General features: G+C 38.6%; 2 protein-coding genes across 3 annotated transcripts in view; one reads left to right on the forward strand and one right to left on the reverse strand.

Moving 5' to 3' along the window:
- RAD9B (RAD9 checkpoint clamp component B) overlaps positions 1-9,790 on the forward strand; it is a 29,219-nt gene extending 19,429 nt beyond the window's left edge. The window contains 2 exon segments of the mRNA XM_089894490.1: positions 510-747; positions 8,842-9,790. Coding sequence (XP_089750616.1) covers positions 510-747; positions 8,842-8,943 — 340 coding nt within the window. The 3' untranslated portion in view covers positions 8,944-9,790.
- Positions 474-16,149, reverse strand: part of PPTC7 (protein phosphatase targeting COQ7) — a 48,667-nt gene continuing 32,991 nt past the window's right edge. The window contains exons 5-6 of one of the 2 annotated variants that reach the window (XM_022597755.3): positions 14,999-15,128; positions 474-13,903 (exon numbers count right to left, since the gene is read on the reverse strand). In XM_022597755.3, coding sequence (XP_022453463.1) covers positions 13,845-13,903; positions 14,999-15,128 — 189 coding nt within the window. In that variant the 3' untranslated portion in view covers positions 474-13,844. The remainder of the gene's footprint in view (positions 13,904-14,998; positions 15,129-16,149) is intronic. The other variant, XM_089894485.1, reaches the window with a different exon arrangement.

Below are 16,149 nucleotides of genomic sequence, written 5' to 3' on the forward strand. Positions count from 1 at the left end.
CGACAATTTTACCATCTAGTGATAGCCACTGTTAATATTTGGCACACTGTGTTTTCTTTCAGACTTTTAATTTTGCATACAGTTGCATTTTAAAACAAGATTGGGTCATATAGCATATGTAGTTTTGTATTCTGTTTTTTTCCCACAAAATATTATATTGTGAACATTTTCCAGTATTGTTGATAATAACTTGGAAACATGATTTTTAATGACTCTATACAATTTTGTCATACTGTAATTTATTTGACCTTTTTTCTAACTTCGCCCTATTACCGTGTCACAAGATTGTCTCATATACATTGGGTTGTTTTACTGAAAAATCTGAATCTGTCAAGAGAATTTCTAGATAATCATGTATGTAACTCTTAACTTTCAACAATTAGTTCAATGTTATTTCAGTATATTCCCTAAACCAGTGTTATTGTCATCCCATATTGATCCATTAGTTATATAAAAATATATCTTTCAAAGTAAACAGTTCATTCATTTAATCTCTATTAATACCTCAGGTCAGAGCTGATACATTCAAATTCAGAGGCTGGTAAAAATGTAACCAGCAAGGACGCAGAGTATATCTCGAGAAAAGCAGTACCCAAAAGGCTTTATTCTGAGACTCACACGAAAGTCTCTTCATTGGAAAACCGTGGCAGCCCATTAACGGAAAGAGCGAACAGAGACATTAGTGAAGTACCAGAAAGCAGTGTCAGTGACACGGAGGAAGTGCCAGGATCTTCACATCTCAGGAAGGTAAAAGAAAAACACTGAGACACAACTGCATCTCAGTCAAGAACTCTCGTCATCCGTCTCCCTTTGCAATCTCCCTGCCTCAGCCCACCTCCAATATCCGGGAAATTAATTTTATTATTTTTTGCTAGGGGAGAGGTGAAACCAGTCTGACATGGAGAAAAGGCTGATTTACAGAATGTCAATACAAAATAGTTAAATTGCTCATTGAGTAATTCTAACAAAGTATATTCAAATAGAAATTTGAGTCACTTGTTTTAAAGAATAAATTATGATTTCTTATAGCATACTTATCTTTGAATACAAATAATATGCTAAAGTCATATACTTTGCTTTCTAAAATACATGTCCTTCTAATTTTATTTTTCAAGTTTGGTTGGGAAATCCTTTATTCATGGTAGTACAAATGTAAACTTCATCACAACAAACATCACAAATTCCTTCATAGTGGTGTCCCAGTTAAGAACATTATTTTACTAGATGGATGATAAACCTCACAAAATGCTATAGTGTTAAACCTTAAGAAATCCACTGAACTGAAGATAAACATAATTTATTCGAAGTATCAAATAATGATAGTCCCTGTTTTACATGTTTATATTGATGTTTTATTCAAGCTTGTTTTGCTGTTGTTATTATTATTGGTTTGGAAATATGAGTTTCTTAGAGTTAGAAATAACTCTAAGGAGAAATAATATTACTAAAAGTCACTACTTACACTGTATGAAGAATTTTAGGGTAGTAAAATTGGATAGTAAACTCCACTTATTATTCAGTTTGATGCCACAGTGTTTATTGAATACCTGATATGCCTGGCACTTATGGCAATTTTCTCTTCTCGTGAATTACTAGCTTGGCCATAAAGTGAAAACTGAAATCTGTCTTTTCATTATACAGAAACATTTTCCTCATCCTGTTTTTTGGTCACACATATTGTGCTTACTTTTTCGCAGGCAGCAACAGGAATACATTTTCCTGCTGCTTCACTTCCCTGAAATTCACTAAGATTGCCAATTTCCTCACTAGGGAAAGTGACATTTAGAGCTGTAAGCTCCATGAGTACCATTACAGCACTCTTTTCTTCAAATTTCCTATCATGTCACTTAAATTCTAAAAAGAAAGTTCTATTTTTAAAGGGAATTATTTGCCTTAACTCCTGCAGAAATGAAATTACATTATGGGTAAATAATTTAGACCATTATCACCTTCTATATGAACTATGGTGGGCCTTCTGATTGACCTCCATGCCTCCATTCTCCTCCACTCTGGTTTCCTCCACAGTGTACCAGAAGATTCTTTTGAGACCTTATATTTACAATGAGGTATAGGACTCCAGAGCACTGGCTCTAGAGTTTCTGGGTTGGAATCTCTGTCTTGCCACTTATTAGCTGTGTAACTTGGATAAGTTACTTATCTTTGCTTCAGTTTTCTTTCTGTTAGTAAAATGGGAATAATGCTGCTGCTACCCAATTGAATTGTTATGAAAATTAATTGGGCTAATACATGGAGCTGGCTCATGGTCAGTGCTCATTAAATGTTAGTTATTGTTATACATCACTCTCCTGCTTTTATTGTCTCTTGGATCATTCTGCTTCGCCCATAGGATTTTTCCTAAACCCCTTGGAATGGCATTCAGGGACTTTCCCTAGGGTATTTAATAAAATCTTCTCATTTCCTCCCCTGAGGTCCAGTTCCAGCCCTTCAGAGTATGTTTTAATGTCTGGTAGAGATAGTATCCCTTTGTAGATTTAGTCAGTTTTTCCTGGCTATTCTGAATGTGTATTTTTTACTTGAACTTTAATATCAACTTATCTAGCTCCAGAAAAAGTCTGTTGGTATTTTTTTAATTGGGATTTCCTTAAATTTCTGTTAACTTGGGGATGTTAAGAGACACCTTTATGATGCTGAGTCATTCTATCCAAACACAGGCAATATATTTCCACTTGTTAGGTCTACTTTTGTGTCTCTCAGGAGTGTCTTAAAATGTTTCTCATATACATTTACACATTTAAGTTTATTCCTAAGTAATTTAACCGTTTATATTGCTGTTGTAAATAGTTTTCTCTACCATTATGTTTTCTGACTGCCTACTGTTTGCGTATATGAAGGCTACTGTTTTTTTGTGTGTTAATTTTATATCCTACTACCCTGCTGAATTATTTTATTGTTTCCATTAGTTTTATCATTGATTCTCTCAGGGTTTCCAGACATGCTATACATCATTTTTATATAGAGATAGTTTCATTTCTTCTTTAATCTCTCCAACTGACTCTTTTGTTCAGTTGTATTAGCACGTAATCTCTAGTACAACATTAACAGTGGAGAGAGTGGGCATGCTTGCTTAGTTCCTGATCTTAGTGGAAACATTCAGCAAATGCTTTTGTGTCCTACTTTTGTTCATACTATTGCTCCTACAGTCTGGGGTGATAGTATTCCTTTTTTCACCGTTCAAACCCCTACCCACCCTTCAAAGCCCAGCTCAAGTGATATGTCTCTTTTTGAAGTCTTCTCATTCTAATCATTTTGTTTGTTTTATTCATTTTTAATGTCATGTAATAATTTAATAAATATGCTTGTTACTCCACTAGGTAGATTGTGAGCTCATCAAGGGCAGGCCTGAGTCTTACTCATCTCTGTATTCCTAGTGCATAGCCAGTGGTTGGCAAACCTTCAGCCCCGGTTTGGGATAGCCTAAGAAAGTTTTTAAAATCCCTCAAGTAGTATCACAAAATTCCAAAATGAAATCAATTTTAATTCACCTTATTTAAAAAGATAAATAATATGGTAGTATTCTACTTTGGGAAAGGGGATTTTCAAAATTAAACTGTTGTAGAGGAGTATTACTATATTCTAATATTCAAATGACCAATATATTTTTCCATTGTTGATTTTCAGTAAGTTATACACAGCTCTCAGGGGCACCAAAATGGGGGAAATATCTATATTATTATATTTTTAATTGAAGTATTATTGACTTACAACACTATGTTAGTTCTAGGTACAGAACATAATGATTTGATATTTCTGTACATTACAAAATGATAACAATAAGTCAATAGCAAATTTAGGGCAGTTTTCAAAGACCAAAGTCACCATACAAAGTTATTATAATATTGTTGACTGTATTCCCCATGCTGTACATTTCATCCCCATCACTCATTTATTTTGTAACTGGAAGCTTGTACCTCTTAATCTCCCTCACCTATTTCACTCATCCCCCCACACCCCTCCCCTCTGGCAACCACCTGTTTGTTTTTTGTATCTATGAGTCTGTTTCTGTTTTGTTACGTTTGTTCATTTGTTTTCCTTTTTAGATTCCGTATATAAGTGAAATCACACTGTATTTGTCTTTCTCTGACTTATTTCACTGAACATAATACCTTCTAGGTCCATTGACGTTGTTGCAAATGGCAAGATTTTATTCTTTTTTGTGGCTGAGTGATATTCCACTGTGTACACACACCACATCTTCTTTATCCATTCCTCTATCGGTGGACACTTAGGTTGCTTCTGTATCTTGGCTATTATAAATAAAGCTGCAATGAACATGGGAGTGCAGATATCTTTTTGAATTAGCATTTTTGTTTTTTTTCTGAAAAATAGCCAGGAGAGGAATTGCTGGATTGTATGGTAGTTCTATTTTTAAGAGAATATGAATATTATTTTAAAATTTTTATAATAATTTATCTTCTTACCCAATTCGTATAGGATTTGGACTAATTCCAAGTTGTATGGCCATTCATAAACTTTCTCCATTAGAAGACTGTTATATACCAGGGAAAGGCTTGATCATCCAGCCATGAAAGATTTAAAGGCCAAAGAGTAGGTAGGGAAAAGGGGGGTAGCAAATGACATTTACCTTAAGTCAGTGGCAAATTCAGGGCAGCTCTCAAAGTCCAAAGTAAGCTAGTAGGTTTTTAGTTTAATATAGCACAGTAAGCATTATGAAGAGCTATTTGCACATGATATTATACATTGAACAGACACAGATGCTATCATTAGGTCAATTCCAGCCTTTGGATCTTGACCTTGGTTAACATTAGACTCTTCAGAAGCAACTGAGGCTATGCCTCCAATTAAAATCAAAGCCAGTGTATTAGTTTCTTATTGCTGCTATAAAAAATTACCACAAATTCAGTGGCTTAAGACAACACAAATTATCTTACAGTTCAGAAGTCCAAAATGGGTCTCACTGAGCTAAAATCAAGGTGTTGGCAAGGCTGCGTTCCTTTGCGGAGACTCTAGGGAAGAATCTGCTTTCTTGCCTTTCCTATCTTCTTGAGATCACCTGCATTCTTCGACTGTGGTTTCCTTCCAGCTTTAAAACCAGCAACGGCCAGTCAAGTCCTTTTCACATTGCTTCACTCTGATGCTGACTCTTCTCTGCTTTTCACATTTTTTTTTTTTTCCGGTATGTGGGCCTCTCACTGTTGTGGCCTCTCCCATTGCGGAGCACAGGCTCTGGACGCGCAGGCTCAACGGCCATGGCTCACAGGCCCAGCCGCTCTGCGGCATGTGGGATCTTCCCAGACCGGGGCACGAACCCGTGTCCCCTGCATTGGCAGGCAGACTCTCAACCACTGTGCCAACCAGGGAAGCCCTGCTTTTCACATTTAAGCATCCTTGTGAGTCCACTGGGCCCACCTGGATAGTCCAGGTCACTGATTAGCAACTTTATTCCATTTGCTACCTTAATTCCCTTTTGCCATGTAATATAACATATTCACAGGCTCCCGGGATTAAGACGTGGACATCTTTGGGGGTGCGGGCAGGCCATCATTCTGCCTACCACAGGCTATATCACAGCTAATTTGGGGTGTTTCATCTGGAGCGAGGGTTCAACAGCTGCTGTCAGAACTGCCCCATGCAGAGGGCATCTTCACCTTCTGATGTGTGAGGATGAGCCAAGAACAGGGATCATTCACTTATTCATTCTTGTTACCTACCATGCAACTCCCACAGGTATTTGTTGAAGGTCTTGTGTTGTAGATGTGGGGTATACAATGGTATGCAAAATAAACAAGAAACGTTCCTAAACTTGCTTATAGACTAGGAGGGAGACAGACATTAAACAAATAGTCACATGACTAAATATTTGATAATTTTTAAAAACCTGTGGTAAGTTCAATAAAGGAAAAGTTTAAGGTGCTTTGAGAGGATTTAAGGTATGAACTGACCTAATCTAGGAGGTCAGAACGTCTTCTTTGAAATTGGTGTTTGAGCTGAACTGGAAAGGATAAGGTAGTAGGGGGGAGTTGAGTGGATGTGTGGCATGTGCAAAAGCCCCTGTGATGGAGGGAGTGTGCTGGTTTTAAGGAACTGGAGGATGACCAGTGTGGTTAGCAGGCAGATAGCCAGGGTGAAACAATGGCACAGGGTGAATGAAACTAGAGTAACTGCTGAGTGCCGATTCATGCCAGATGTAAACAGCCATGTAAACGGCCATATAAAGTACTGTGGCATTTAAAGTATTTGAAGGATTTTAACAGGGAGGGCTGCCAGAGTTGAATTTTTGAAAGATAACTTTAGTTGCAGCTACTATGTGCAGAATGGGATGCAGTGAGGCAAGAATGGAAGTTCAGTTGTGGCATCTGAGAGATGGTGATTCAGTAGCAATGGAGAGAAGTGGCCAAAGTAGACAGCTAATTGAGGAGGTAGAAGTAGCAGGACTCTGTGATGGATTGGTTATGGGGCTTAAGGGAAAAGGAGGTATCAAGGTCTGGAGCAACAGGTTCAATGCTCACTAAGATCATGAATTCTATTTTGGACATGTTAAGTGGCAGAAATCAAATGGGTAGTAGGATATACGAAGTTCAAATTCTGTGAGACTCCCTGGCATATACATACATAGTAATTTCTGCCAGCAGTGTGAAAGAAAGTTCCTAGGGAGAGGGTGCAGGGGAGAGTACTGCCATTATTTAAAGCAGTGGTTCTTAACCAGGGCCAGGGGACGCTGGGCAATGTCTGGAGACAATTCTGGATGTCACAATTCAGGAAGGAGGGTGCTACTGGCATCTAGTGGGCAGAGGCAAGGGATGCTGCTCAACACCCTCCCATGAGCAGGACAGCCGTCACAACAAAGAAGCACCAGGCCTCAAATGTCAGTAGTGTTAAGGCTGAGAAACCCTGATTCAAAGGCTGGGTAGAAGAGGGCAAGCCAGCTGAAAAGTCTAAGAGCAACCAGGAGAGTGCAGCATGAGGAAGGTTTGAGAAGAAAATGTCAGAGTGACTATCAAGTGGGATGGAGACTGAAAATGGTCATTGGCTTAAGGATCTGGCAATTTTTGGTGACCATCTTGAGAAGTGCTTCTGTGTGAGGGTCAGGAGCTTTTTTAGATAGGACGGAAGAATAGGAGAATGAGAAAATGGAGAAAGCAAGTGTAGACAACTCTACAGCAGAGGTAAGGATGGAGGGAGGAAGGGAATGAGGCTATTTATATATTTTAATGAGAGACATTTGATTATTTTAAAATGCTGACATTCTTATCCAGTAGAGGAGAGGCATGGGAGGGGCTGGGAGTCAGAGACAGGGAGAGGACTGGCTCTAGTCAGGAGTAGCTGCTTCTGTCGCAGCAGGAGGGAAAGGGGAGAAGATGGATGGAGTCGAGCAGGATGGCCTACAGTGTCTCCCTTTATCTCTGTCTCCCACAGTCTTAGTGTTAGTTTCTTTCTTTCTTTTTAAAATTAATTAATTAACTAATTTGGCTGTGCTGGGTCTTAGTTGCGGGATGCGAGATCTTTAGCTGCATTTGCTGCATGTGGGACCCAGTTCCCCGACCAGGGATTGAACCTGGGCCTCCTACACTGGGAGCGTGGAGTCCTAGCCACTGGACCACCAGGGAAGTCCCTGGTGTTAGTTTCAATGGCTCGGGCAGGGTAGTCAGAAGCAGACCACTGATTCCACACTGTGTGCCTTTGGAGTCCAGGGAAGGGTTTTATTTTAGGATGTTTTGGGCCACTCAAGAAGGTTTTGGGTATTTCATGAACCATCACTATTAAAGTCAGGGAGACCACCTTGGCTGAGCTTCTGAAAAGGGGTATTTGATGAGCGCTAACTTGCTTTGAATAAACAGTACAGTTACTTTTTTCCCCTCCAGTTTTCTTGCATGTTCTTTGGAGCAGTTTCTTCTGACCAACAAGAACACTTCAACCACCCTTTCCACAGTCTGGCAACAGCAAGTGACAGTGAAGAGGACGTGAATGATGGCAGTTTTTCCACATTCTAACACTTAATGATGGCTGAGCTGGCCCCCTACCCATTTACTGGCTCACTTGCACCTCAAACACATTTTCACACTTAAGCCTATGAAGATATTGTCTTGGACTTCCTTGAAATGGATAATGGGCTGCTAGTTTTCTAAACATCTTCTTATACAACAACCATATCTAGAAATAGCTGCTTGTCAAGTAAATGTAATTTGCTTTAAATCCATTATGCTTCTTGGGAGGGAGAAGAGTTTTCTGTGCAGGGAAAAAGCTCATTAGAATTCTTCAATTCAGGGACTTCCCTGGTGGTGCAGTGGTTGAGAGTCCGCCTGCCAATGCAGGAGACACGGGTTCAAACCCTGGTCCGGGAAGATCCCACATGCTGTGGAGCAACTAAGCCCGTGTGCCACAACTACTGAGCCTGCACTCTAGAGCCCATGAGTCACAACTACTGAAGCCTGCGTGCCATGCTCCGCAACAAGAGAAGCCACCGCAATGGGAAGCCCGTGCACCACAACGAAGGGTAGCCCCTGCTCACCGCAACTAGAGAAAGCATGCGTGGAGCAATGAAAACCCAACACAGCCAAATAAATAAAATTTAAAAAAATAAAAAAGAATTCTTCAATTCAGTGCACACTCACACTAGAGTTTTTAGCATTTTCTTTACCAGTTTTATAAAGGTATTTAAACTTTCTTTAGCAGCCATTTTGAGTGCATCAATATGGCTTGTAGAGTTCAGGTATCTTCTGTGTTTGATTGCAAACATTTGAGTTTTGGTGCTTTCAGACATAGTAAAAAATTATGCATGTAATGCCATAACATTTTTGGTCTATTGCTTGCTATATTTTTTTAAGATTTTAAGTAAAAATATATGACTTTAAAATTTTGCAGTGTGATGCAGAAAAGAAGTGATGCCAAAAAATTATTTCTGTATTATCTGATATAGAACAGCAGCCTCCACTGCCAAGAAAGCCTGGGTTTGGAGGGGAATGAGGTGGAAGATGAATGTCTCTGTTCTTTGCCTCTTTAAGAATTAGCTTCTTACCTGCACAGAATAAAAAATCTGGCACAGAAATATTGTTATATAACATCTTATGATGTGTGCCTCTCCCTCTCCCAAACCTGTTTAGAGTCAATTATAACCTGACAAACTAGACTTTTGTAACACCTTAATTGTTAAGCCTGTGAAACCATCAAATCACAAGGAAATGTTAATTGGCAAGCAATTGTGCTTTAGATTTTGTGAGGAATTAATAAGACAAAGGTGGCTGAGTGGATTAGTAAACTTTAGAACTGTGAACAGAGTTCAAACTAAAACCAGAATGAGTTTGGCTCTTGTAGCTTGGTAATGAGCCATAGCTACCCACAATAACCTAATAAAAACTCAAGTTCATCCCAAAATGTTCCTCAGTGAATGAAACTGGGCTTTCATCAAGCTTTTTTTGGAAACTGGCAATGCCCACATAATTTCACATTGTAGGCTAAAGATGTATGTATCTTTTGCTTACACTGGTGACTAACACTGAATTTCACATATTCCTAATAAATGCAGATGACTACACGGAGAACATTTATACCCGAGAGTAACTGTAGGTCTCCTTGCTGAGGATGAAGTTTCTGGTTCGCTCATTGAAAGTGGCCAGGGCAGTCTCAGCTGTGAAGGCATCATCATCATCAGTAATCACCTAGATGCAGCACTGGTCTGTAAAAGACAGTTACACTGTCAAATTGTATACAGTTTGGATTTTAGAATTTGGATACAGAATGCTAAATTTAAATGACACCAGATTTTTGTTTGACTTCACATATCATTTAGAAGATGCAAAAGGCTTCTCAGCTGGGAAACCATCTATATGTTACATTCAATTATTAATCCAGTTTGACGAATTTTTGAGGAAGCTAAACTGATGTAGTAAATGAGCTGGTGAAAAAAAGCCTTAGTGAATAAACTAGTAAAAGACAGAAATGATAGCTACAAAGTATGGAGTCACTGCTAGACTGACTAAGAGGCTTGGAAACGAGGACCTGATAGGGACCAACAAAATCAATGTCAAGGGCCAGTGTCTTATCTTGTTACTACTCAAATTAAAAGGAGTACACAGATTAGTATAAATACTATATTTATTAAATATCTTTACAGTTTATTTAAATGTATTTACAGAACTATTCCTGCATAAGTTATACTTCAGACATCCAATTCAGGTCACTGCCTCTTGGGTAAGACAAATAATGATAGTCTCAACAGAAAAAAGCAGCTCATTAGTATACACAAATTCAGACTTGCTTCATTATTTAGCCATCTTTGCCACAAACTACCTGCTTACAGTTAAAATTTTGACATGGACACTGTCGATTTTTAGTTGAAGTTCAATTTTGCAAAGAATTTAATTTTTTTAAACAATAGAATCCAAATGTTTTCTGTTTCACATTTTGTTTTATAAGCAGATTTTGTTTTTTTGATGTTGTAAAATTTGTTAAATGCAAAAATGTGATAGTTTCCAGGAAAATTGGATGCTGTAGCTTCTACCAAAGATAGCTGGTATAAGGTGACAAGGAACCATGAACTTAATCAGAAGTACAAACATTTACAGTTCTAGCCTATCTTGTTTACAATCTCCAAAACGCTCAAAACTGACTCAGTGAATTCCCACAATTACTGCCTTGTTACATGATGTGGTATGTTGGTGGTACTGAAGGCGGTACTGAAGGCTATACTATTCTATCCAGAACGAATGCAACCGATGTGATAAGACACTCGCCCATCATGCAAAGCTCGAAATCTAGTTTCTAATCTAGTTACAGCCCAACTCCCAGACATGCACACCTGGAATGGATTCTTTTGTGATTTAGTACCCATCAACCATGTCAAGCCAGTACAGTAATTCAGGACAAGTAACTTGTTTTCCCCACCTCATTTCTTCTTTCAGTTTTTAGGAGCCTATGGACTCTACTGTGTATCCATTCGGTGAATTCTTTTTTGTGCGCAGGCAGCTTAAGTTCACAGGAAGAAATAAGGTTCTGATATGTTTAGAGTGCACACTTTAAAACAGAACAAAATAAAAATTTCAAGCATGTGATAAAAATATTGATCTTTATAATACAGTATTGCTTTATAAATATAGATGGAAAAGCTATAAACTTTACTGGTCTTTGGTGCATCCAGAGAGGGATAAATAATTTGCCATTTGTAAATTAGAAATCCAAATTCTCTTTTGTTATAAAAGTCCACTACGTGAGGCAAATGTATCAATATGTATGTTTATACTGCTTGATTTAAAATACAATTAACACATCAAGTTCAGAATTAGACCCACCAAGTGGTATATCTCAGGCACACCCCACAAAGACTTGGGTCCTGTGACATGGAAAATTCCAGTATGGGTACTACACAGCCTCTGACCACTGACAGTGGAAGGAAAGTTACTTGTTAAGCAGCACTCCAACAGACCCTCACAGTCATAAAATTAAGTGCATAACACGAAAAGGGCAGGGGAAAAAAAGAGAAAATATTTTGTGTCCCAAATCTACAGGCCAGGTCCAAAGTCAGTTCCCCTGTGAAACTCAATTCTTGTCCCACTATTTTCAACATCCCTGGAACAAACACATTGTCAATTTCTAACGCTCATTCCTCAAAAAAGACTAAGTTGATTAAATGAGTTGTGTAAAACACCATCAATCTACCTTTATGAAGACTGTGTTTGATGGGTTTAGATGAGTGCAGAGAAAGCCAGTGACGTGACCAGCACTGCTCTTACCTGGAATTAAATGTATGCATTGGAAAATTAATACAAAATATATCCAGATCATAAGGCTCCATACCTCTGACCAGAAATAATTAAAAACCCAACAAAAGAACTGAAGTTGTCAGCCCAAGTGTAAATGTATTCCTTCCAACAAAACCCTTCTGGATGCAACTTTCTTTACTTTTTAAATACACAGAGACTGCAAATAGTTTGTGCAAAATAAATACCCCGCCACTTGCCACTCACGCTTCTGTGTTTTATCACAGCACGATGGATTCTCATTATTTAAACAGAGTCTCTCTCCACCCCCCGCCCCACCCCCCATCTCCTCTACCAAAGAATTGTTTTGTCAAGTTAGGGTAGTTAAGGCATTCTGACATGTAATTAAAGGTGATTCAAAATAGATATCTAACATTATGCCAATTTAGGAATAGTAGATAAATTACTGAACGGCTTACAAATGAATAACTCATTCTTATTATAAATGAAATGCCTGTTACAAGCATGATGCATTGAAATATAGTAATGACATGTACATGGTACATGTTAAACATTTTTAAATAAAACAAAAGCTTGACAGTTACTCAAATATACAGTACAAATTCACAAAACAAAATCTTTTAAAACAAGTTGAGGTAACCTCAAACATAAGTTTTAATGCAATAAACCAGGGAGTAAGTATCTCCTTTAGAGAAAGAGACTTTCTATATTCTCAAGTAGATTCTCATTAGGTTTAATTGCATTCTCATCTATACACCAATGTTACCTGACATATATAAAACATGGCTTTAATTTAAGGATTTCTAAGTGTATATATTTTTCTACCACGAAGTTAATGAAGGAAAAAAACTGACCCCAAAATATATATCTTTACAGCAGTCGACTTGTACACAAACCTTAAAAATAAGTTTGAATTTGCAGATAATGGAAAAACTGAATGTGGGGTAATTTTATAAGGAAGCTATACACTGCAAGATGGCTATTCGGAAACTGTAAACATTAAGCTTGATTCAGAAACCCCTAAATTTCTGTGTAGGGCAAATGCAAATGTCATATCATCACTAGGAGTTTTCCTCGTGGACTCTTGTGCCACTGCCCACAGTGTTCTTTCCACGTGGACTCCCTGAATTTGGTACATGCTCTATAGAAAGCAAGGCTACTAACAACAGGTCTGAGAGTGAGAAAAGGGGTATAGCGTGACCATCAAAGGCCAACAAAATTCAAAGTTAGAGCTGTTCCATTCTCAACCCATCAGGCCTATGGGCCTAAAGCTCCCACACAGGGGCATCATATCAGACAGCTGGGAGGAATTTCAGCTGTAACATTAAATTTGTAGGCTTTGAGGAATTTATAACCTTGAATAATATTTCCATTAAAATTTTTTGGTAAGGAGTCTCCCCAAACCCCCCTGCAGATCAGGCCACCAGCCTGTGATATGCAGTAACCAATAAACTGCTGAAACTTTCATCACAGGAGCACAATTAATCATCTTTTAAAAACCATGAAACATTTGCATACATAGAACTAAACTGAATTTTTCTTCCAACTTGTAACCAAAAAAAAAGCTCCCCGGATCAAGATTTTGTAATCCAGAACAATGTTTTAGAGCAAGATTATAAGCCCCTGAAAAATAGGAGTTTATAATGAAAACATAAAGCCACACCCAATCATAACACAGACTGTATAGTACACGTGTAACATATCTTTTGATAATATATAACGTATGTTTCTAGTAGATGTACCATAACATACAATTTGTGTTAGACTTTTAAAATCCCTTTAACACATTCTAATTTTGAATTCACTTTACCAATATTACTCATTTTCAATACTTCAACTGTTTTTGAAAAGTAATAGACATTTTGGCTTTGAAAACCTCCATCCCATCATGGAAAGGACAATGTGAAGTGAAGACCAATCTTCAAATCTTGATTCTCTTCAAATGTTGCTGGCAGATATGAGCTAGTGAATGACAGTAGTGGTTCTCAACAAAGATCTCAATGGGGTCTCAAAAAGACAGGCAAAAGGCTTACATCACTGGCCACTGAGATCAGTAGCAAAGAAACATGGTCCTGCCAGCAGGATCAGCACACACGGTAGGGGAGAATTTGGGATGATGAAAGGAGAGGCAGGAGTTGACACCTAGGTGAGTCAGTCTGTATACTCAGCCACTATTGAGAGAAGGACAGTGATGTCATCTGGCTTTCCACCTAAAATGAAAATGAAAACGTATTTATATATTTTAAAAGGAAAAGTCAATACAAAATGTAAGCCTAAATAAATAAGTACTAGGAAACAAATACTGATATTTCAGGCAGGTTTGGTTTGTCAATATACTCTGGCAGAAAAAAGGAAACAAACCATTTGATAAATAGTTAAAACGCACCAAGAAATTACATGTAATTTAATTGAAACTTTTTAAAAAAAACCTTCCCTGCTCCTTTACAACAGCTCTGTTAAAATGGCCACCACCACATCCTCTGTTTATAGCAATCATAATAAAGACAAAATGTGGCTAAGATTAATTCTGCCTGACAAGAAAGTTACACGTTATACCCACAATCCTAATTTGGACAAACATATCCAATGTTTTGAAACTAGTAATAGTCTTGTATTCTAATCTGGCAATCAGCTATGGCATGTGCTTTTTTCTATTTGAATATTTCCTGGACAGCTAAGAAATGCTTTACATATCATAAGATTCTACCAGCAAGAAACTGACCAACTCTGCTAGTTCTGATATGCTAGTACCAACATGTCATCTGAGCTCCAAGACTGAGCTACTTGGCCTGCTCCCAAAGTTACATATCGCTCAGTAGATAGGAAGACTCTTTAGGCAAGGACAGTCTAACATTACTTCCATCTTCAAAATCTGCCATGGCAATTTGGCAGGCAAATACTGTCAATGAGTCCCACAAAGCCAGAGGAAGGGAGAAGTGAAATGTCAGACTCATGAAGGGCAGAATGTTTAAACTGTTAGGAATGTCCAGGCAGAGCTCGGAGGCTTTTGGGGCTCAGGTCCAAGCAGTGCAGTGGCAGCAATAAAGGGCTTCAGGTTCCACCTGCCTCTGCAGCCAATTAAATTCAGTTCTGAAGGGCACCTCTGTGGGGAACACATGATGACATGCACTTGCTCTGTCCTTCAGTGTTACAGCCTGCTGACCTTGCTCCCACGGGCTCACAGCTGGGAGAGGGCACCTCAGCAGTCTCACCCCAGTGCTGTAGTTTGCCTCACCCACAGCCCAGAATGCTCCCATCCTCTATGTCCCCAGTTAGTCCCTATGACCTTCCTAAAGAATGCTTACCTCTCACATTCAATCCATTGTCACATGCAAACTGTGCAAAAGGTGACATATAATTTGGGTCATAGGCCAGCTCATGAGCTTGCTCAGCAATGCTTCTTGCCGTCTGTTGTATACTCTCATAATTTGAATTCTAATATGAAAACATGAGGGAGTTATTTTTACCATAATGCCTCACATGATTTCTGCACACAGTAAACATCACTTGCAAGCATCGCTTTTTAAGACAGTAACATTTATCTAATCATAGTTTCCACCATTTAAGTTTTATTCCAATTAGAGAAGACAATGAAACATTATACCTCAACTAAAATGAATGAGATCACCAGTGCTGCCTGCATAAAATGTCAATTAGAAAGTCCTTTGCATGGACTTGGGTCCTGAAGTTCGAATTTTCTTTCTTTTTTTTTTGGCCGTGCCATGCGGCATGTGGGATCTTGGTTCCCTGACCAGGGATCAAACCCACACCCCGTGCAGTGGAAGCGTGGAGTCTTAACCACTGGACCACCAGGGAAGTCCCTTGAATTTTCATATTTGTTTTTTTTTTCCCACTTGAAATTCTTAAGGCATTTTTGCTAAAATGGGATGGGGTTGAAAGGGCGGATTTTGATAACACTTCGGGATGACCTCAAAAGCTTCCTTGCTTGGGAATGCCCCCCTGGCCAAGCACAGTGTGTTCTCCAAGTAAGGGCTGCCAGTTGCCCTACTGAAAATCCCTCTCTATTCTGCATTCCTTCACCTTGCTTTATTTTTCTTCTTCTTATTTACCACCACCATTATAGCTATTCTTTCTTTCTCTGTATTATCTGTCTTCCTCCACTAGAATGTAAGCTCCATAAGGGCAGGGAATGTGTCATTTCTGCTTGTCATTCTGTTACCACACAGAGCACAGTGCCAGCACGTGTAAGCGCCTGACCTTTACTAGGCCCCACAGACAAGGCGTAGTGCTAAGGGTTTCTAATGCATGGTCTTGGTTTATCCTTACCAAAACCCTACAAAACAGGCCTTTTGTACCACTCCACCATTTTACAGGTGAGGAAAATACTGCTTAAAAAGTTTAGAAACTTACTCAAAGTCATACTGGTTAGTGGTAAAAACATGAGAAAAGACTAATTTTCCCCAGAGTCAGTACTTTACAAAGCCAGGAGAATATG

The sequence above is a fragment of the Delphinapterus leucas genome, chromosome 14 (genome assembly GCF_059928025.1).
Source record: "Delphinapterus leucas isolate spDelLeu-1000000601 "Yukka" chromosome 14, BTC_Dleu_Yukka2, whole genome shotgun sequence".
NCBI classification, from domain to species: Eukaryota; Metazoa; Chordata; class Mammalia; order Artiodactyla; family Monodontidae; genus Delphinapterus; species Delphinapterus leucas.